At 33.4% G+C, this 23,165-nt stretch overlaps 1 protein-coding gene and 1 pseudogene across 1 annotated transcript; both read right to left on the bottom strand.

The window, feature by feature from the left end:
• Positions 1–12,220: 12,220 nt before the first annotated feature.
• Positions 12,221–13,855, bottom strand: LOC114730227 (uncharacterized). The gene is made up of 3 exons (XM_028917274.1): positions 13,550–13,855; positions 12,982–13,237; positions 12,221–12,634 (listed from the first exon to the last, which is right to left on the bottom strand). Exons 1-3 carry the CDS (start codon positions 13,778–13,780, stop codon positions 12,615–12,617), a joined length of 507 nt encoding a protein of 168 aa, XP_028773107.1. The 5' UTR covers positions 13,781–13,855; the 3' UTR covers positions 12,221–12,614.
• A 4,065-nt stretch (positions 13,856–17,920) lies between these two features.
• LOC114730222 (uncharacterized) lies at positions 17,921–20,723 on the bottom strand (annotated as a pseudogene).
• Positions 20,724–23,165: the final 2,442 nt, after the last annotated feature.

Below are 23,165 nucleotides of genomic sequence, written 5' to 3'. Positions count from 1 at the left end.
AAGTTAGTTTTCAAAACAATGAACTAAAATTCAAATTCCTGCTAGGAGAAATATTCAAATATAATGCCTAATACAAATTGCCTTTAATTAAAAGATACATTTGCTTAAATGATTGATGCTTGGTCTAAAAAAATATTATCTCTGGTCCTAATTATAAAAGCTAGTTAACTAATTTAAAGAGATTAAATAAAGAAGTTAAGTTAGTTATTTATAATAAATAGGTATTGTCTTTCCTAAAATATCCTTGCTAATCAAGTATATTGGCTAGAATTAATATTGTTAGAAGAACTATTTTGCAAAAAAATTGTATAAATATGAGAGATAAAGTGGATTAAAGTCTTATATTTAGGACCAAAATAAAAATTAAATAAAGTCTTATATTAAGAACTAGAGATAGTAACTTGTAACTAAGATTTTTTTTTTCCCAAAAAACTAATTTACAAGTTCTTATAATTTGCATCAATCTTAAATTAAGCTCTTAAGTTTTTTCTCCTTTTCATTGGATCATTTAACCGTGCTTACCATTAAGTGAAAATATACACCGTTAAAATTTTTGTTACATCATCTTCTTCCCTACCATCCACCTATCCTCATCGTCCTTCACATCCCATCCTCCCCTTGAACCTGCTCTAATGCGGCAAGGTGTCCCGACAACTGGATTGTCAATGAATTGATCCAGTGTGCGACAAATTCCTCGGTGGAGCAAATAAAAGTCGAATGCATCTGCCAATTAAAACCGTACCATAGAACAAAAAAAAGTTCACAAGATTTTTCATGAACTAGAACAAAATCTCATCTCCTTTGGCAGAATAAAATTCTTGAATCAAGAAAAAATGTCAGAGAAAACAGAATCAGTCTTCATTTAGTAATAGAGTGAAGGAGTATGATAACAGTACCCGAGAAACAGCCGGGAACAGAATCAAAGGGAGTGATGGAAGGAGCGAGAAACAGAGTCGAGAAGACAAGACGATGGAGAGATGGCTGCTGAGAAGCCTGGATAAAAGAGTGAGAGCTGTGCCATGACCCTTTTAAAAGCCATTTAGCTGTAGCGTGGAGGACTAGAATATCATGGCAAAGTGATGATCTGGAGAAGCAAGACTACACGGTCAGAGCAGCGGAGTAATGAGAGAAGCCGGGGGTTCTTATTCAGCGGAGTAATGAGAATATCATGGGCAAGACCAATATATCAAATGAACAAGTGGGGATGCAGCTGGAATGGGAGGTTTTCAGGGGTTTGATGAATGAGCTCCTGCTTGGACTCACATCGTCAGAATCATGAGCCTCTTTGCTTCTTAGGAGACAGGACATGGCCGAAAAGGTGAGAAGGGACAGTGAGGTCAGTGGAACCCGGTGAGGACGGAGAAGAAGTGACAGAAATTCTTGACAGTGTTTATTCATATTTAATAATGTTAAGGACTAATTGTATAAACAGGAGAAAGTTAAAAAATCCAACAAAAAGGGAAAGGAAAAAAAAAAGTTTGAAGACCTGATTCAAAACTAATGCCAGTTATAAAGACCTCCAAACTAATTTTTCCTTTTTGTTCAAAAAAAATAGAAACTGAATGCGCATCGACTGATTTGTGCCTTTGTGTTTTAAACAATTTCTTCTTTTTTTTTTGCTTCGTTTTGCACTGTTTCAGTTTAACTCTGAATAAGTTGTGATGTATCACTTTTCCGATTTTTTTCGTGATAATAAAATCTTGATTTTCTGGTTAAAACAAAAAAAACTAGAATCGAAGAAGTTTTGCTTCCAGAAGGTCGTCGTTGTCGTTTACATACTTTTGTTGAGATCCAGCATTTACTCGTGAAAATTTACACGCGATAAATTTGTGAGCGGAATGCCAAAGAGCGTCAAAAATTATACACGAGACAAAAACCATAAATCCCTTGGAAAGTGCAATGTCAGAATTTTTCGCATATGGATTGTAAGTTTATTCAATTCTGCATATCTGCTGCATTCCACATCCACAGTAGTATTACTGGCAATAGAGATTTAGATATTCGTTAATATGATTTCGATTACTCAAATATAAATCGTTTTAGTTACTTTCATATAATCCTCTAACACTAAAACTTAATGCACAGTGCTTACTAATTGATGTCCATCGTCCAATTATGTGACCAATTGGAATTTCAGTACAATAATAATAACTGATACATGAAAGTTATTTAATTAGTTGATAAAACTAAAATTTTAGAACCACATAGCATTTTTCAGTGGTACGTGATGCCAACTAGAAAGGTTAAGGAGGTAGCCGCATCCTAATTCCTATCCCAACACATAGAAGTTGGACCCACCGGCTTACCGCATCCAAAATTCATGAAGATTAAAGCACTCAAACCAATTCAAATAAATTGTTTCCAACGGGAAGACAGCCCATTCAACGTCATAAGCAATTCAATATGGCCCTCGACAATTGATAGACGGGAGCACTTGCATTTCTTGTACTTTCCATGAAGCCCAATATATAAAACGTTTGATGGGTCAAACTCAGATGAAACAAATTCTCTCCGCAAACCTATTACAATGGAAAGACTTGTAAATATTTAGCCACCGCCATTATTACATAACATATTTATTCATTCAATGGAAAAGATCCCGCGAACATGCATAACCAGGCAACCATGATAGCCCTGTGCCATTATCATGAACATATAAATTGTTAGAAAAATAAAAGTGCAAAAGCTCTTACATTAAAATCCTCCCACAAACAGAGAGATACATGAAGTATATACTTGTTGAATTTGAAAGTTGAAAGCAACATCTATTTAGGACAAATAACTAACTCAACTTACTTCCTTAATCTCCTTAAATTAGTCAACTAACTCTTATAATTAGAACTAGAGGTAGCATCAGTATCGACCCCCGGTGTAAAACGAACGAGAGAAATGGGAAGGGATGAGGTCAGAGAGAAGGGAGAGCAGAGAAGAGGGAAACTAAGAAGGGAAATAACCGTTTCTAAATTCAATATCCAAGTCTAGTCTTCTGTAGAATGAAAACTAGATCTACTACTAAAAGAATCATGAAAATGAAAATAACAACAACTAATCGTAATAATAAAATACTAAAATATCAATAAATCTAAATATATCCTAAAATGATAATAAATCCAGATAATTCAAATATTCTAGAAATATAATAAAACCATAATTATTTCTTCTCAAATCCCATCAATCCCCCGCTTAAAATATATTACAGAGCCTACGAATCTGTTGGTAGTTCACAATAGTCAAATGCCGATAAACTTCCAAAAGCACAGAACTTTAATATCCAAGTGGAATTCAGTGGGCATAACATTCATACCTTAAAAATCTAGGCTTACCAGGTGACTAGCCCTATAACTTTATCATTTCCCTCCACTCTCACCTCAGGATCTCTAAAAATCCTCACCCCCCCCCCCAAAAAAAACTCCCATTATCTTTTTGTAGCTTTCTTCCATTCCCCTCAGAGGTCCTGCATCACTATAGGAATTGCCGTGGGAAAGTCTTGTTATATAATGCTGAATTCACATATTTCTTGACAATAAAATACAACAACTCATCCTAATTCTTAACTTTCAAAAAGCACTGATATAGCATGATCACATAAAGCAAGGGCTTGGGATGAAAGAGAGAATGGGGGAGAATTTTCAAGACGGAGGAAAGGGGGAGCTAAACTTAATCATAACCTCAATAACAATCCAAGTATGCATGTGAGGGCACAAGGAAATTGAGACTTCATCGATTAATCCCAACAAATTTCTCATGACGTGAGTGAGGAGCAAACAGAATAAGGGCAACTATAAAGTGATAAAGTAAATAACAATCAGACAAATTGAGGACTGAGGAAGAAAGCTCACTTGATGGTAAGGAAGGCGCGCACACTCTCAAAAGCATAAACCAACTACAATGAGATCAGATTGACTAACGTGACCCAACCATAAATCATTGCCCAAGGTTATGACACACGTTGCCTAAAGACCTACTCTTGATTGAGATATAAATATAGAGATTAACTCCTGCAGCATATTTACTACCATTGGCAACCATTGCAGTCTGGTTCATCCATATGTCGGAAGTACATCCATATGGAGAAAAAGAGTTTATGAAATTAATCCATTACGTTGGACGGCAATTTCATGAAGAAGAATACTATGAGATAATGAAGGCATAAGGAAGCACAAAGTTTAACATAAAACAACATCTAACTCCATGTCGGTAGTGCCACCATATACCTTGTAGAGTGAACTCAGAGCTTCACATGACATTTATTTTTGTCCCTCTCAATCCGCATCCCAAAAATTATTGTCAATTACAATTAAAATGGAAAAATAAATCAGGACGTAAATTGCAATGTACTGAAATTAATTACGCAGAAAACATGCCCCAAAAAAAAAAGTTAACAAATGCCAATGTGCAAAGAAGTTGAAATCAAACAGGATTATGGGTAAAATGAGTTTTACTATTTGGTTGTAGCAGATGCATGTTTCTCGGAGGAAGATGCATAATCAGGAGGAGAGTATATCAGTGCAGCTATCATGGCTCCTGGTAGCACTGCGTACTTGGACAGCACTGCAAGTTTTCTAACCAATGGCTCTCCCTTCATAAATGCCATTTTCTTGTCACTTTCAGGTGCACTTCTCTGCCAGGTTGTGTAATAGGCTGAGATGTTAAATTGGGGAACTTGTAAATCATAACAAAATCATAAAAACATGGCATACACTTGGCAATACAGCATCACCAATAAATTACATTTCTTCTCTAACGCATGACAAATTCACTACTCCATAAAACAATGAACTTTAGGAGGTAGAATCACATATTTACCAGCCCCAGATATGTAAATACTTATCAAAAATTCCCAAGATAATGCGCTTCCTAAATATTTTGCTGTCACTTTCTTCCGAAAGCATTGTTTCAAAAACATGCATTCTCTTTGCCTGTGAGAGCTACCGCCTCTAGAACCACTAACAATAACCCATCTCTTGAAGTCCTTATGTCCATACTCAACCATTGGAAGTGTGAGAAGTATTTTTATTTTAGACTTTCAAAGCAATGAACAAACTCAGAGATGCACCCCAAAACAGCAAAGCAATCGCCAAGCAAATGAATAAAATAAATAGCAGTCAAGAGAAAATGAATCATGAACCAAAGGGGAAAAAACGAAAGCACAGGTTGTATAACTCAACTTCCCCTCCAGAACTTGCAACTCTTGCTGTGACCCCCCCCCCCCAAAAAAAAAAAAGAAACTTGTAAGATAACCAAAAACTGCGGGAAGAGTTGTAAATTACAACTCCTCAATCCCCCCCCCCCGGGGGGCGGGGCCAAAAAAAAAAGAAGAAGAAAAACGGCCCCCAGCATACTTCCTAGATGATAAAATCAAGCAAGAGTTGGAACATCTTATGGAAGCTCCGATGAAAGCTTTAGCTTCGCAGATGGCGATTTGGCGGTCGGCCCCAGTGCCGCCACTAGTAGTCCGATAGCTGGGATCAGCGCAGACACCAGTGGTGGCGAAAGAACAAGGGAGAAAGGCTAAAAAAAAAAAAAAAAACGGCAATTTTATCTTCACAATAATTTCAAAGAAGACCTGTCGAATTAATTCAGGCAAATAAAGGGGGGAAAAAAGGCAAGTACTGAATATTCTGACTTGTTATAATCTGTAAGCTTAATAATGTATTCCATAATTATAATACCATCAGCACAATAAAAATGAGAAGTGATTTAAATTTCAGAAGGATAGTCATGTAAAAGTTGACGAAATTGAAAACAAGGCACGTAAGTAGAGATTTTGGAATGAGGACGACATGAAAGGGGTGAATGTGAGTAGATGATCAAGAGGCACAATCATAAAGTCGAGATTTTGGAATAAAATCTAAGGGGACGATCAAGAAGGTTTGTAAAAGTTGAAAGGGGTGACTGTAATTTGTGATTCGGGAAACTAAGCCTTTACAAACCAAAAATTAATTTTTCCTCATTTCACTAGCAATCTCAGCCCAGGTTCGCTTTGAGGAAAGAAAACCTCAATACAAACAGTGAAAAGGCCGAGTAGTTCAGGGCGCAGAACAAAAAGGGACGCGAAGAATTCACCTTGCCGTGAACGTTTGCCGCTTTGTCGTCGGGACGGTGTAGCCGCCTATGGATGTTGCTCTGTCGCTCCCTTCACTAATTCGCTCCGTCTAGCGCAGGTCGAGCTGACGTTCTCTCACAGAAGCTGACCCGGATGGCTCGGGCGGATCGGGTTTGATAGTGGGTCATTTGGATTATAGACAAGGGTGGAAATAGGCCAGGCGGCCTGTCAGGGGCCTGTGGTCTGGCCTATAAGTGGCCTGGCCTGGCCTGGCCTATTTTCAAATTAAAACAGGCTTAGGCCTTTTTAAAGGCCTGTTTCTCTTAAAAGGCCAGGCTCAGGCTCTTTAATAAGCCTGTTAGGCGGCCTGGGCCTGTTATATATTTTTTAAAATATTATAATTATAAATTTATAATTAAATTTTTTTAAATAATACCATGTTTTGATTAATATTTTAATATGCCTAATACCACATTTTTATCCTGAATAAAACCATGTTTGGATTACTCTTCAATATACCTTGGATGATGATTTCTATAATATACACTTTGTTATTCATTCAAATCCTACTGCCCGATGATGATTTCGTGTTTGCCATTTTTGACTTTTATTTACCTATACAAAACTACTTAGTTTTTCTAACGTACATCACCAACAGTTGACAATAGAAATAACCCCTCTATGAATTTGATTTCTGTTTATTCCTTGTATTGTGACCATTTTAACTACATCTTCTCCTCAAGTTATTAAATATTTTTCACTTAAATAATATAATTTGAAAGATGAACAACAAAATAATATACTACCATTTGAATATTAAATATTTTCACTTAAATATTTTAGATAATTTTATGTTTGTATTTTATATAATTTGGATTGAGTTATTATAATGTTGAGTTGATTTAAATATGTTTAAAATATTTTAAAAAAAATACAGGCTTCTTAATAGGCTTCAGGCCAGGCCAGGCTTTTACACAGGCCAGGCTTAGGCTGAATATAAGGCCTGTCACAGGCCACAGGCCAGGCTCAGGCCAACAGGCTTCAATACAGGCCTGGCCTGTTAAGGGTAAAGCCTGGCCTGGCCTGGCCTGTTTCCACCCCTAATTATAGAAAAGTGAAGTTAGATAAAAACAAATTAGATAAATTAAACTGTATTTAGATTGAAATTCAGAAAAATTAGTTTATAAAAGTGAGATTGTAAAAAATTATTTGAATTATAATTGAGTAAAAATAAATTCTTTGTAAAATTATTAAAATGGGTATGCGTTTTAATAAGTAATGAAACATGATTAAAAAATAATTTGACATAATATAATGAATTAAAATTAATTTGGTATTGGACCTACATATCCATTTGGTGTTGAATATCTCGCATCAACCAAGTAATATATATTTTTTAAAATAAAATTTTTTTTTACCAAGAGAAATTTTATATAATTTTTTTTAACTTGAGACAACTTTTATATGTGAGGTACCTCAAAAAGGAAATTTTTTTAAAATAAAATTTTGTTAAATAAAATTTGTAAATGAACTTATAAGAATTTTACTTATTATAGAATACGAATATCATACATTTTTCATAATTTAAAGCATTTTAATTTTCAACAAATAAAATAAAAAAATGAAAAAAATTTATTCATATCGAAGAAGAGTAACTTCTCACTACTATTTTTCATAACCTGAACTCTTTGGATTATTATATTTAAACAGTTTATATTTTAATTTACTGCTTAATTTTAAATTTTTAATTAATTAAACAAAATCAAATTAAAAAAAGAAGAAAAAGAACAACAGTTATCCTAATGGTACCCAAATAACAATTGGCTGGTGGGGGAAATGAACGAAGGGGAAAGGTCAGAACTGGATGGTGGACCCCACGTACATATACAATTCCAACAGTAAGCCCGATTTGACTCCTATGAGCTACAAATATCAGCTTACGTAAAAGTCTGTTTCAATCCAGTTTTTTGGACTTAAATTAGATGACTTATAAGCTTTGCCAAACACCTTCTAATTTTCCAAACAGGCTTATCAAAAAAATAAAGAGCTTTTAGAGCCTCAATAATTGATCCAAACAAGCACAGTGAATTTGCATTTGGTTCGGAGCAAGGGCAATTTTGGATCTACATGTTTTTATGAGGATAAATTAAGAGAGAATTGTAATTAGATCCCAAAAAAAAATGTAATTACCCTAAAATCTAAATAACAAGTAAAGAGGGAAAACATATATCATTTCTTACACTAGAACTTGTCATTATATACTCTTTAGTTATCAACCAACCTTAATGTAATTAAATCCCTCTTGGAGACTTAATTACAACTCTCTCATAAATTAAGTGGTATGACAATTTTCAATTTTTTTTTATGAGCTAGCAATTTTCAGTTTTGTTTCAAAGAAAAATGATTTTGGAACCAAAAGTGATACCAAACAAATAATGGAAAATGTTTTTCTATTTCCATCCTCTTTTATTCTTGGGAACTATCAGGGTAAGGATTTTTTGACATCCCTCGTATTATTAGAACCTTTTTTTTATGAATATTGCTGGTCAAAAAAAGACCTTTTTTATGAATAATTTTTTCACAAGGCATCCGTGCGTTATTTTCTCAATCTAAAATTCAAACCTTTTCATTTTTTATTGTATCAAAGAGGAAGAATAACAAAAAAAAAATCGGTTAAATTTAAAAAAAGAGGAATAATATTGAATATTCTTATAATTATTTTGACTATTTTTATGATATTTTGACAATTACCTTTGTGTCATTTTAAAATTCAACAGGTATTTTTTAATAATTTTTTTCTATTGAAAATCAAATCAATCATTAAACTATTTTAGACATTAATTTAAGAGTTAATAATTTAATTGTGATCAAATTGAGCCTGACAAACATAATATATTTAATTAGACATAAAAACATGCATATGTATTCTTAATGTACGAGTTAGTATGAGTTAAATTTAGACTTAAATATAAAATATCAGTGTATTTTGTCTCTTTTATTTTTCAAAACTAACCTTACTGATTGCATATATTAAAAAAGTTTGTATCAAATGGTAGTTTCAATCAAAATAATTCAAATAGGTATTTTAGCAAAAATAACACATATTTTTTATAAATAAATAATCTAACTATTTTTTAATCTATTCAAATTAGTTTTTTTTTGGATAAAAGATCACAATCATTAAATAACATAGTTTGTAACATTTACAAAGTGGAAAAAAGAAACGGACGTCCGTTAAATAGATGTTATGGCAGGGACAGGCAGTTGCCAACGTCAAATACGCCTTATTCAAGTAAGTGGAATATTCATCCATACATCACACAGTCTACCTACTTCCTCCTGCTAACCCCCCCAAAAAAAAAAACCCTTTTATTCTTATTATAAGATCCCTTTTGGAAAAAAAAATTAATTCTTTTTATAAGATACCGTGATAGTTTTAATAGTTTTAATGAGCATTATATATATATGTTTTTTTTTTCATATATGCTCATATTTAATAATGGCAGTGAGAGAGTAAATATCAATATGATGCTAGAATTTTATGTAGTTAATTAGGGTAATATTAAAACTTGCTTAAATTTTAAAATAAGTTTAATGCATTTAACTGTTTTTTATTAGTGCGTATGAATTAGTTAACAGTCTTTTATAATAAAGATGAGAGGAAATATACAATATTTTTTGGTCTTATTTATAAGACATTTTCGGTATATTTTATATAGATTAAGAAAAATCTTGAATTACATTAACCCTTCATTAAAATATAATTACTTTTCAACTTTACCTTTATTTGATATATATACCATTCAAAAAATAATTAACTACATTATAATAAAGGAATGACAAAATAGTATATTCATATCCAAAATTTAATAAAATAACTTATAAATAGGACGAAAAAAAATTTTCTCTCTTTACCTTATAAATAAAATCAGAGGAGTATTAATTTTTTTTCCAACACTACTAAAAAAATTATTTATATATTTGCATAATAAATTTGACATTTTTTTATGTTGGTTAAAAATGCAATCAATGTAAAATGACAAACCTATGTTAAGGGTTAATACAATTTTTAAGTGCCTCAAATTTACTCTCATTTTAGTTTTGGTTATTTAAATTTTAAATTATAGATTTTGATCCCTTAATTTTTATTTTATTTAAAATAATGGTTTTTATAATTCAACAAAAACCTGAACTATTTTATCCCTTGAGAAACCAAAAGCTATTGTTTGAAATTTGGGAGACCAAAATCAAAATGAGAACAAATTTAAAAACTAAGCATTATACTGACCCATAAAAAATTAATGTTAAGAAAATTATATTTTTTTTAAATATTTAAACATGCATTTCTTGGGAGAATCATATAAAAAATTTGAAATCACTAAATCTCAAATAAAGAATTTCTACAAAATGTGTTGTTATTTGTAAGTCTAGTGTTGTCGCCTATTAAAGCATTGTTTGTTACCATACCAGAATTGTCATTTAATAGTTTTAATTTTTTTTATTCTCCCATTTTTTTATAAGATAAAATTTCCATGTCCGCTTTTAAATTGTTTTCATTCCTTTTGTGGTACCAAACATCGCACAATATTTTTTTCCTTCATTTGACATGTACTCCAAACATCATTTTTCTTCATCTTTGGCCAAAGCATTTCTTTTCATACTTACTTCCCATCTCATCTCATCTCATTAAAGTCATATATGAAGAGAGAGAACAGGTAGGCGTATTTTTTTCCCCCAATTAATCTCTAACTTCAGAAAAAAATTGACAACAAATTAACTAATATTGACTTAGTTCACTAGGAGAAATTACTTGAACTTTGTGCATAAAAAATATTTTAAAAGAGCTATCTTTATTTAGTTTCGATAATAATTGAAAATGAGCTAACCATTGACGACAATAGTTATTAAGAATAGGGTTAATATAAGTTTTGAGACAATACTTACATCAAATTATTTATATTTGTTATGTCAAATTCTCCAATCATATATAATCATATGTTTTATTTTTGAAATATTAGCATTTAATTTAATAACATTTAATTATAAATTTATATGAAACAGAAAAGAATACATGTCCACATGTAATTAGAGAACTTGACATAATAGATATAAGCAATTTGACCAATTTTTTTTCCCTAATTTTTGGTCTCTCAAGTTTGTTTTCATTTTAGTTTTGGTTTCTTGAATTAAAAATCATAGGTTTGGTACCTTGAGATTTTTTTTAAATTTAAAACATTAACCTCTATAATTCAATAAATACTTAGCCTATTTTATCTTTTAAAGGGATCAAAACCTATAATTTAAAATTTGATAGACTAAAATAAAAATAATAACAAATTTAAGAAACCAAAAATTATATTAATCCTTAAGAATAATAGTAATCCAAATAAAAATCCATATCTATTAATTTTGGTATCGAATGAGGGCTTTTTACATCCCTCATATATTAGCAATTATATATCTATAAGTAGCATTAAGTGGTTATGGCATGCTGCCCTTGGCATGTCTTGTATCCCTTTCTTAAATCACAACCAAAACTATTAGGAAAAATTACATTAAGGTTTCACTCAATAAAAATAAAATACTCTTAAAATTATTAAATTAATCTGAAATTTTAATGGACTTTATTATAAGAAATTCCACTTATTCAACCACCTTCATCTTTCTTTTCAAACATGCATTGATAATTAAAAGGATAATTGTTAACAACTTAATGTATAATAATTAATAACTATCGCGATATACCGTGATAGGTATTAATAACACATTTTGTCAGTATATCACATAAGCATATTTAATTTGAAATCCTGTGGTGTGTTGAGAAAATATGTTATTAATATTTACTGTAATAGTTGTTAATTGTTGCACAATAAGTTATTAACAACTGCCTTTTCAGTTATCAACGCATACTGCTAAAAAAATGATAATTTGAAAAAAAAAGACAAGGGCAGTTTAGTAATTAAACAAGTGAAATCTCTTACAGATTACAATGAATTTCTTAAAACTTCAGATTAATTTAATGATTTTAAAAGGCTTTTTTGTATTTATTTCTCTGTGGTGGGATCTTAATGCAATTTTCCCAAACTATTATATATACATGTATTTTGACTACTTCATGCCATTATTTTTTTAAAAAAGTTATTAAATCAAATTATATCATTTAGTTATTCAACATAACAAAAGCATTATGTTCCAGTTTCACCAAAAAGGACAACATATGCACGTGGCTTCTTCTAGATCAGTCAACAATTTATTAATGTGCTTGATCGAACTCCTAATGAGCTTTGCCATTTCCTGCACATGGGAAGATACATTTGACCCCATGCCTACTGTATTTGGACCATAAGAGGCAATGATACTACATCTCTCGTCTTCTCTCTATTTTCTAGCGGTTGCAAGAATCTCCCTTAATCTCTTTCTGATCAGGGAAACTGGAAACGAACAAAACCCATTGACCTTTTTCTTTTTGGTGATCTCTATTCAACGTAATTAATTAGATGAAGTTGATCTCTCTTTAGCACTTTCACCGCTAGCCTTGCATGGAACACCTTCCTTCCCCGCTTCTTCTTCATAGTTCAAGCACCACAACTGCTCGAAAAATACAGAGTGAATAGTTTCAGCAAGGTGTTTGTTGAAACGCGTGGCCAGTTTGAGTTTCAGATACTAAAATATATATCAAGATTAGAAAACAAAATTAAGAAAAAGTATAAACTAGCCCGTTAACTATTTACCAATGTACCTTTCCACTTATAAATTGGAAAACCACACCCCCCCCCCCCCAAAAAAAAAAACTCCCCAGGTTGATTACTTTTCATGACATCTTTAATACTCGAGAGGTATTTTGTGGTTTTCAAGATTGAAAATTGATTTCAGTAAATACTCAAAAAAATGTTTTCTGAGATGAAACCATATAGAGGGGCACAAGCTAGGCTTACATTCAGAATCTGTTGTGATCCAGTTGCCTTTCCTTCTATAAATGATAGAATCAACTTCTTCATGCGGGTTAGAAATCGATGAAGGTATGGATTGCTCAGTTTTTGACGTGGAAGCTACTGAGATAGCTGAGAAGGCAGAGGAAGTGGTGGAGCAGCTTTCCAATTCCCATCCGAAACTGATCTTGGGTGACTCATTGCTTACTTCTCCATCGTCCTGAACTGCTTTAAGGGTTCCTCCTCTTCTGAACCTCAGTGCCTGATAAGAATTCAATGGCCATTTTGTTCCCTTGGTCAGTCTCTTATTGCAATTCAACAGTCTCATGCACCATCGTGGCTTTCTCTCTTTCCTTTATTTTGTTTCATTAATTTGGTAGTTGAAACATCATTATTCTACCCCGTATGCATCAAGGACATCATAAATGAAAAGGTTGCAACAATGAAGTGCACATGTATGAAATTTCTTCTCACCCGTGATCATTTTGTGTCATTGAGAATGCGATCTAGAGCAACTCTCAAGTCCACTGTTAAATATATAGTAATGGATCATTGCAGAAGTTAAAACACTTACCTTCCTTCCACTAAGTTTTCGTCCTTTCTCTGTTTTTACAGCCGCAGCCCATCTAAGTAGCTCTTTCATCCTTGAAATGGTCTTCTTCCTATCGCCTCTGTTCTGATCCGGATTTTCTGAGGTGCCTTCACTTCTTTCTTCAGCTATAGGCAAAACCTTGTTTCCCACGTGAGCAACTGAATCTACCTTGTTACTGTTTTCTATTCCTCTTTCTATTTCTTCTCTCTTCATCTTCGTAGAATGCAAAAAATGTTGTCTTCTGTTATAGTCTCCTACTCTCTTTGACTTAATAGTGCTGCAGAGGCAAGAGTTAGCATGTCCTTCGTACATATGAATGCAAATATCCTTACATTCTTGTTCCAGCCATGCTTTCTTCCTCTACCACTTGTTCGTCTGTATGCCCTTCGATGCTTCTGTAGAAGTATATTTTTCCATCGAGCGTTCAGATCTGAAAGAACACCATATGTTAAGTTCAGATCGAAAATGCGGAAATAAAAGCAGGCTCAGTATTTAGAAAACCATAGTTTAGATGTCATTTCACGTCCAAAACGTCTTTGTTTAGCACGTACGCTATTACGCCTCTTTAACCTGGTTGACTTCGATAAATTACCATTTGTATTCTCTTTTTGACAGAACGATACTAGATTTAATAAGGCATGTTCAATATGTAATACCATGATAGTGGAATGTCAGATAAAAGTGCAACCAACACCAAGCACCTCCTAAGAATTTTAACTCTACGACAGTAAGAATATACCTTTACCTCCGACGGTTTCCCTTTTGGAGGCTGCAGGACTAAAGATGATCTCTCTTTCTTTCTCATGTGCCAATTTGAAGAGCCGTTGAAGGATCTGCCATTCAGCACCAAAAAGGAACTATCTCTATCAGGTTTGATGACAATAATGCTTTTCTTTCTAGTTTCTACAGATCCTACTATCTTATCTTCACATGACAAGAGCAATACCTGCATGTTCACTTATATAGTATTTTGGGGAAGTGGGTCTGTGTGATGACTTTATCAGTCAAATGAACAGCACTACAGATCTATGTGTGTGCTGTCTGGAAGCCTAGGATTCCTGTCTAGTCTGTGAGGACTTTGGCGAGAATAAGACAAAATAAAAGTGCGATGAGTCTAAGGAAGAATGGGAGACAACCAGGCAGTGAGCGGGGAATTGGTTGGCTTATGATTCGGAAGTAACATGGGAGGAATATATTATATAGGAGAGCCCAATGGGAACTGTTCAGATGGGAAGACTTTGATTTACTTAAGAAACGCATGTGTTTAGCCTTCGTGGCCTTGTTCCTTGCCATAAACTTGTATGCCTGTGGTGTGTTTGGACCCCAGCCCATCAAATGGAGATCTACATCACCCAGGTTATGCTAGGGGTTTCAAAATTTGATGCACATTACCCTGAGAAAAACTGTTTCTCAAACTTTTAGCCGGTGATTCCATTGGGAGAGTATTCATTTAGTTTAAGCAAAGGCATCTTCATATATAATTTAATGAAATACTACCCTGAGTCTTATTTATAAGACATCGTTTGAAGATTACAAACAAAGTCTTATAATTAGATAGTTCAATTAAGTACTATCCTAAGTTGATGAAACAAACAAACATTTTATGATTGCCAATGCTAACTGGTTTAGTATTTCATAATTACACAGTGTCATTTAGTTGACAGAAAAATGTCTTAATAATACGCTACTGGTGTGATCCAAATTATACATATTTGTGAGTCAGGTTAGGTCAAACTTTGAACTAGAGACTAAAATATATATAGATTCAGAGGCCACAACTTGAAATTCAAGCTGAAGCTCATTCGGCCACAGTTAAGCATTCATATGTATTCTAATACTATATACATGATAATGGCACAAGTGCCATGGAAAACTTCGAACAGAAAGTGCAAGCACATGCATGGACCATGAAGCTCAATCTTGCTGATTAAGAAGCAAGAGAGAAGGGAAATTAAATTTGTCTGAAAGATGCATTTGGAGGAGGAGGATGGCAGGCACAAGTGTCATGCTATAATACATGCAGATGTTAATTAATGGAATGTAGCAGTTGAGCATGTGGGGGACGCCGCAGAAGATATTTCAGGAAGCAAATGAGGTACTGTGGATACAAATTAGGGAGGCGTCGCTGTCACATGGGGCTGAGTGACGCACAAGCACTTAAAAATGGCGATTGAGAATACACACACATTCACTTTCGTGCTTTTGAGGTTCCCTCGTAATATTCTCTTGGCTTCTTCTTCGATTGAGTATGATGGATAGGAAGCCTCTGATGTGTCACTTTGTGCATCACTGCTTTGTTCGGATCGTGATGTGGCTTCTTCACAGACTGCCCAGTCTTTTTCTTCAAAAATCTAGCGGATTATATTAGGGTATATGCGGATTCATGGAAAAAAATTAACGGCTAAGTTTAGTAGAAGGATTAATCCTTAACAATGTAGAAAATGAAAAATTCAAATCCCGTTAAAAAAAGGATTTACATTTAGGGTCCAATGGTATTTTAAATAAGATTCTTTCCCATAGAAGATACATAACAAGACAAGAAAAGAAAAAAAGAAAGAAAGAAGGAATGCCTGTTTTATCATTCAAAAATATTTCTTTTTTGTTGGGTATCATATTCTGGAAGGAACTATATTTAATTCTTTAATATTTGTTAGCCAAAAAAAAATTCTATAATAGTCGGGAAATTTGTATTTTTATACCAACCATAAAATTTATGATTCTAAAATTTTTCCAACCTTTTGCTTTTCATCCCCACAAGGCGACAACCAACAGAGAACCGTTGGGGCGTTTGGTATGCCTGCGGCGAAATGTTGACAAAATTATCTTTATTACTCCTCCGGTCCTAATTATAAGACCCAATTGACTTATTTGAGGAGATTAAAGAAGTAAGTTAAGTTGGTTATTTATAATAAATAAGTATTGTCATTCTTAAAATATCCTTACTAATTAAGTATATTGGCTAAAACTATCATTATTAGAAGGATTATCTTGGAAAAAAATGCATAAATATAAGAAACAAAATGGATTGGGTCTTATAATTAGGACCAAATAAAAAGTCAAATTGGATCTTATAATAAGGACCGGAGGAGTATTATTTAATATTACATCTAATCTTTAATATAAAAACTCGTTTGATTATTATTTTAGTTTTAAATATAAAATTCTAATATAGTTTATTTCTCATATTTATCTATTTTTTAAGATAATCCTTATAATAATAGTAATTTTAACCAATAATATACTTGATTAGCAAGTATATTTTAAAACACAATATATTTATTATAAACAATTAACTTAACTAGTTTTCTTAATTTACTCAAATAAATTAATTAACTCTTATATTAAAGATCACAAGCTAGTAGTAATTATCTTTTTTTGCATACACGTTTTATAATAAAATTATGTTTCATTAATTAATGCTACAACTCTTTAGGTTGAATTTATGAATTATGAATATTCTTTGCTAACAATGATAATTAACTTCTTTTAGATAGGGGAGGGAAGAAGTCAAACTCTTGAATTAACTTTCCTTCATATATAAATCAACAAAAAAACAATTTTGCCTCATCTATAAGAATTAAAAACAATACCCCAAAACTATTTTTTTTTTTGCGTATTCAACAATTTAAGATATTTTTTGAATAACACTAATATCCAAAGCCGGAGTATGAAAAGTCACAATATGTAATTTATTTTACTTTTTCAAAACATTTCTCCACCTATTCATTTACTTCATATAACTTCATTTTCCGATGGCCAAAACAAAAGAGCTTTAATTTTACCTTACAACAAATTAAAAATGCTTGTTAATGATGAAGTGTTTTTAGTAAATAAATTTTTTAGTGAAATACCATTACATATTTGTCAAAAATCGAAATTCAGGCTATTTATTAACTTCTTTAATCCTGTATACCAAAAAAAAAAAAATTCTTTAATCCTTGTGCAAAATTTAAAATGACAGTTATTTAAAACAGAGGGAGTTAATTCTTACCCCAGCCTACTTAATTTTATTTCTTTACAATCCAAAATGTATTAACTTTAGAATTGCTGATTTTGAAGTCATCCATTTATAAGGAAAAATACATTGACTCTATTTTGTTTTATGAAACTACAGAAATATTCTTTTTAAATCTAGAGTCTTCTTTTCAGTCTCACTTTTTATTCAGTTTAGACTTTTTCACTAAAGATATTTCATATCAATCAAAATGCATATCAAAATAAAATAAGATTCCATGCGTCTCAAGCATAAATCTCAATTGTTTCAGGTCACCTGACCCAAAGAGTCAAACTCACACATCTGACCCAAAGAGTCAACTCACACATCTGACCCAAAGAGTCATACTCACACATCCATAAATTCAAAGTGACATGATTCTATAATTGTAGCATCACAAATCACAAATCACAAATAACTCAAAAACGGGATCAACACTATTCACATGCTTGGAAACAATGGTTCAATCAATAGAAAGATTGACAAATATACATCTAAAGTATTAAGTTAATTGATAGATTATGCCAATATGACTACCTTTTCTTTCCCCCCGGGGCCAATCCAACTATGCCTACTTAACAAACACACGATTTACCAATAACTTTGATATCCCTTAAGCTAAGTGCTTGGATGGCAGAAGGGACCTTTATGAAAATCGTAGATACCAGGACTACGAGAAACTGGCTCATCGATCTCCCTAGTTTTCATTCCATAAAGCATCATCATCACGCTCCGTGAGATCAAAGCCAACGCTTGAATAATGTCCTGCATGCTATTTAAACAATTTACAGAGAAAAAGCCAACTGGGTAAGCTAACGGAAAGTTGGAAACATATTCTGCTAATAAATGCTTCTCCTGAGAAATTGAATCGTTAATTTACCAGAAACAATGATGGCCATCAGCAAACCTCATAAACGATCCCCATTGGACCTTGTCCGGGTCAAGCGTCGCCTTCTTCTTGGTACAGGAGATGCATCTTCACCTGCATCACTAAATATGCGCATATCTTCATCAGCATCATGGTTGTCACGAAGACCCAACAAATTCTCACCCCACAGATAGCGTCTGTCAGATGAACCTCCTGCTGGTCGACGATGCCTTGTCCATGCTCTAGAACGAGGCCTTGGCTCCCGTGCATTTTCAATTGAACCAATCATCTGAAACAAGAAGAGGGTTGTCCACCATGGCCCCCGTTCGAATCGCCCATGCTACCTTCCCTATCATCTGAGAACCTACCATCTCCATTTTCAACGACATAATCACCCACAACCACAGCACCAGGCATGGCTGACCGAACAGCACTGACAATATCACCATATTCTCTCTGTCGTTCAAGATGTCGCCAGGCTCTTACCCTTGAGGGATCAACATCAGAGGGACGGGTGGTCGGGTGAACCCTCCTAGCATGTCGACGCAATTCAAGATAATTACCAACAAATGAGCAAGACTCCCTAGAGCAGCTTCTCTTCTTCAAATTGAGATAATTTCTAGCCTCTTCAACCACCACCCCCAACCCAGCACTGTTCCTCGACATAAGGGACATTTCAAACTCAATTTTGACTCGGATGAATTATCCACATCTAACTCCTCAAGCTCAGCCCTGTCCTGCAAGGTCTCAGAATCAAGAGTTTCTAAAATGCCTTCATTAGGCGAGTTGAAATGTCTAGTTGGATCTTGAACATCACCCTGTCTTGATCCTTGAAGCAATCCAACAGATAATACAGTATTGATTTCATTTTGGTGATTTTCATTACCATCATTCAAGTCAGGTTGCATATTGAGATTAATATCAGAACTATTACCAGAGTTGTTTGTGTTTACTAAAGAACTGGATAAATTTGAACTGTCCTTAGAATTGGCCTGCATTTTTTTAAACCGGTCCAAGCAATTTGAATGCCTATAACTTGTATCACAGATGTAAGATCTGCAGCCCTTTTCGTAAGAGCTGCAGTGAAGGAGAACAGCATTATGTGGATGATCCATGCAAATAGGACATGAAACTTCATCCAATTCTTTGTGAAGAGCATGGATATCTGAATCACTATACAATCTTCGCTTAACAGCAGTCATCTTCCACGCACAGTAATAACTACTAGCAATATTAAACTAATCAGAATAACAGATGATGCATGTAACCCACCAAAAATTACTTCCATTTTTCAGAACGTGATAACATGCCAGTAAAATATGACACATTCTGACATACAAATTAATAATTATAATAAATAAAATTAATATAAAACAGGAGATAAGCATTTAAAAAAACATATAGTTACACAAACAGGCAAAAGAAGTATGGTTAGGAGAGCAACAAAACAAAACTGGAAATAACCGGTTCAATTTCATCACACATGTTGGTCCTAAGGATATTTTGGGGTTGAATGTGTGGGTAAGTGAATGCATCAACCCAGATATTAGGGGCCACCTTCACCAACCAATACAACTCATCTATGATTTTCATATGTTGGCCTTGTAGAGCCAATATCATCACACTTGAGGTAAGCAATGATATAAGGTTCTTACATGTTAATCTTGCAGTGCCAATGTTTTCAACTCTATTAATTCAATTATCAGTCAAAACGCAAAGTATATTAACTTACCTTTTCCACTCCCCGGACATCTTAACACAAAATCCACCATTAATCTTCATTTAACAGGAAATAAATAAATAAATAAATAAAAACTACACTAGCCAACTAAGCTGACGAATCCCCCCCCCCCAAAAAACCAATCTAGTAACCAAACCTTAGATAATGGGGAAAAAAATAAAAGCTATTATCTGCAATGAGCAAATACAGGGTTCAAAACTATAACTTGACAAAGAAGGAGAAGGAACTGTATTTATTCCTTGTAAATTATAACAGACAAGAATAATTGGCCTACTTAGATTCAAAACCATATCAAACCCCATGTTCAATCGGAATAACGGAACCGAGAACATCAATATAGACGTCCTTTTTAGTGCTAAAGAATGAAGGGAGTAAATAAACAAATGCAGGATAATATTTAATTCATAAAATTCACTGCTTCCAAGTTCCAACACAAATGACAATTAGTAAAATTAAACTATGTACATAACTTACCAAGAGAACAAGCTTTAGTTATTCCCTACTGAAGGCTTCCGAGTCTCAAATTGTATTTTCAGTATCTTACTTGACTTCACACAAAAGAATCTACACTTATGCAATGCTCCAATGCAGGTAAACTAATAATGCAGTAATCTATGCTAAAATCTTTGGCAAATATATAATTAACGAACACTTCTGCACAACAGAATCACCAACTAGCCCCAAAATCTGCAGGTTTGACACCAAAAAGGAAGAAAAAAAGTTTTAGCAAAACAAGATATCAATCTAACAAATCTCAAGGAAGCAATATAAGAAAAAAGAATAATCAAATATGAGGGCACAATTAAACTGTTTTCCTTAACATTTCTCTTCGACTGTGCCTGTAGAATACTTTGCTATTTTTAAAAAATCAAATGAGATAAACCTCCTCCTACCCTTGAAAAATCAAAGCATAAATAGATTGTTAGAAGGCGTCAGCTTAATCGGCCCGGCAAATAAACTAGTTTAGCATGTTTTATTTTGTTAGTTTCTGATTTCTGATTGTATTATATTTGATTATTATTCACATTTGGAGATAAGGATCTGATCCTATTTAATTTTAAGATTACATTAGAATAGAAGATCAGATTTGATTACAACAATTTAACCCTAGACTCACCTATATGTATATTATCATTAGATCAATGAAACTTGCAAGCTGAGTCGCTATTTTGCTCTGCAGATCTCATAGATGTTGTAGTATATAGGGTCACCAAATAATCTCATTAGCTTATTTGGCATGGCGCCTAAGTTATTATACTGTTTGCAAACTAGATTGGCATAATCAAGAAAATAATTACGAATAGTTTCAAGTGGCCCCGAACAAGATTACAGGAATGGGCAATGACCACAGCAGGTAGGGTTAGTAAAAGTTGCAGGACCTCTTCGTATCTTGTCTAATCAAGTGTCCTCTTACAGAACTCTAACATCTAGCAAGATTTTTGCTTTGCAAATTAAAAAAACCAGTCTCAGCGAGCCTTTGAAATTCTCTTAATATGAAGTATTATCTGTTGTGACTATTTGAGTTATATAAAGCAAAATGTTGAACAACAATACATAAGGTTTTCATTTTTTTCCCTGATTGGCCAAATACAGAATACAAAGCAGAACACTGTGTCCAAGACCAAGTCGATCATAAGGAAGACAACAACTTTAGCTAGAGAAAGCAAGCAAGACGTCATGCCAATGTCAAATTTATATGGATACATCATCAACTGATACATTCATATCGATGTGCTTAATCGCAGGAGCTGAATAAGACTAAGCACCGAGAACATAGCACCTTTCAACAACAAAAGCAGGACATAAAGAAATTAGCAACTGTTCACCGTCCGATCGAAAAACATTAACCAAGGTGTGAAACAATTCAGAGACGATGATGAAGCGTAGACGAAGCCACCAGAGACAGATGATAAGGAGAGTTCTAAAACTCATCAAGATCCTAGGAATTGGCACACGAGGTTCCCAACTCCAGATCAACACCCGATCGCCAAAAACAATGAAAGAAACCCTACCCAAACCCTTAAAAGTCCAAATAATATGAAAATCGAAAAGAAAACAGCACGGCAAGGGAAAAAAAATCAGAAACACCAATTGAGAGCCCGATCAAGCATAATCAGGATCCGATAGCATATATTGCAAACGACAAACAAAACAAAAACATTTAGTAGAATTAAAGGCGGGTATTTACGAAGAGGGTTTGAGAGTTTTTTCCCCTCTGGGGTTGGTCTCCGCAAAGATTGCGTGGAGGAACTGCCACAGATACAAAGAAGGCAAAAATATTTGAAATTGGAAGGCATAGAAGAAAAAGTAGATATGCGAAAAAGCAGGGTATTTATAATGCTTTGAGGAGGCGGAAGAGCGGGGCCCAGGACAGAGGACTCCGCGGCCACAACCGCCTCATGGTTGAGGCCCTGAAGGATGGAGGCGTGGTTGGCTAAGGTGGTTTAGCCGTTTAGGACGCCTGTCTGACAAGGGCATCAAGTGGGTTTGGTGCATCAATTCTCCCCCTATTTATCAAATTCAAGTGGCATTGATGGAATACTTACTTTGGAGTTACTTTTTTTTTTTTTCGGGGAAAAAACTTACTGCTTGCTTCATAGATCTCTGGAATAATATTAAAAGTTAATATAATTTTTGATGATATAAATTTGTTCTCATTTTAATTTTAGTTTCTCAAATTTTAAGTCAGAAGTTTTAATCCCTAAAATTTCTTTTTATTTAAAACATTAGTAATTATAATTTAATAAAAACTTAATTATTTTACACTTTAAAAAAACTAAAACTTATAATTTGAAATTTGAAGGATAAAAAATAAAATGAGAACAAATTTAAGAGATTAAAAATTATATTAACTTAATATTAATATTAATGTTACTAATATTTTCTAAAATTTGGCCAAAAAGAACTACTCCTCTGGTCCTTAATATATGACCCAATTTTTGAGTTGGTTTTGGTTCTAATATAAGATCTCTTTTTTCATATTTATTAGTTTTAT

The sequence above is a fragment of the Neltuma alba genome, unplaced genomic scaffold (assembly GCF_004799145.2).
Source record: "Neltuma alba isolate B1F8T4 unplaced genomic scaffold, ASM479914v2 tig00012718_pilon, whole genome shotgun sequence".
NCBI classification, from domain to species: Eukaryota; Viridiplantae; Streptophyta; class Magnoliopsida; order Fabales; family Fabaceae; genus Neltuma; species Neltuma alba.
This window is presented reverse-complemented; position numbering and strand designations above follow the sequence as displayed.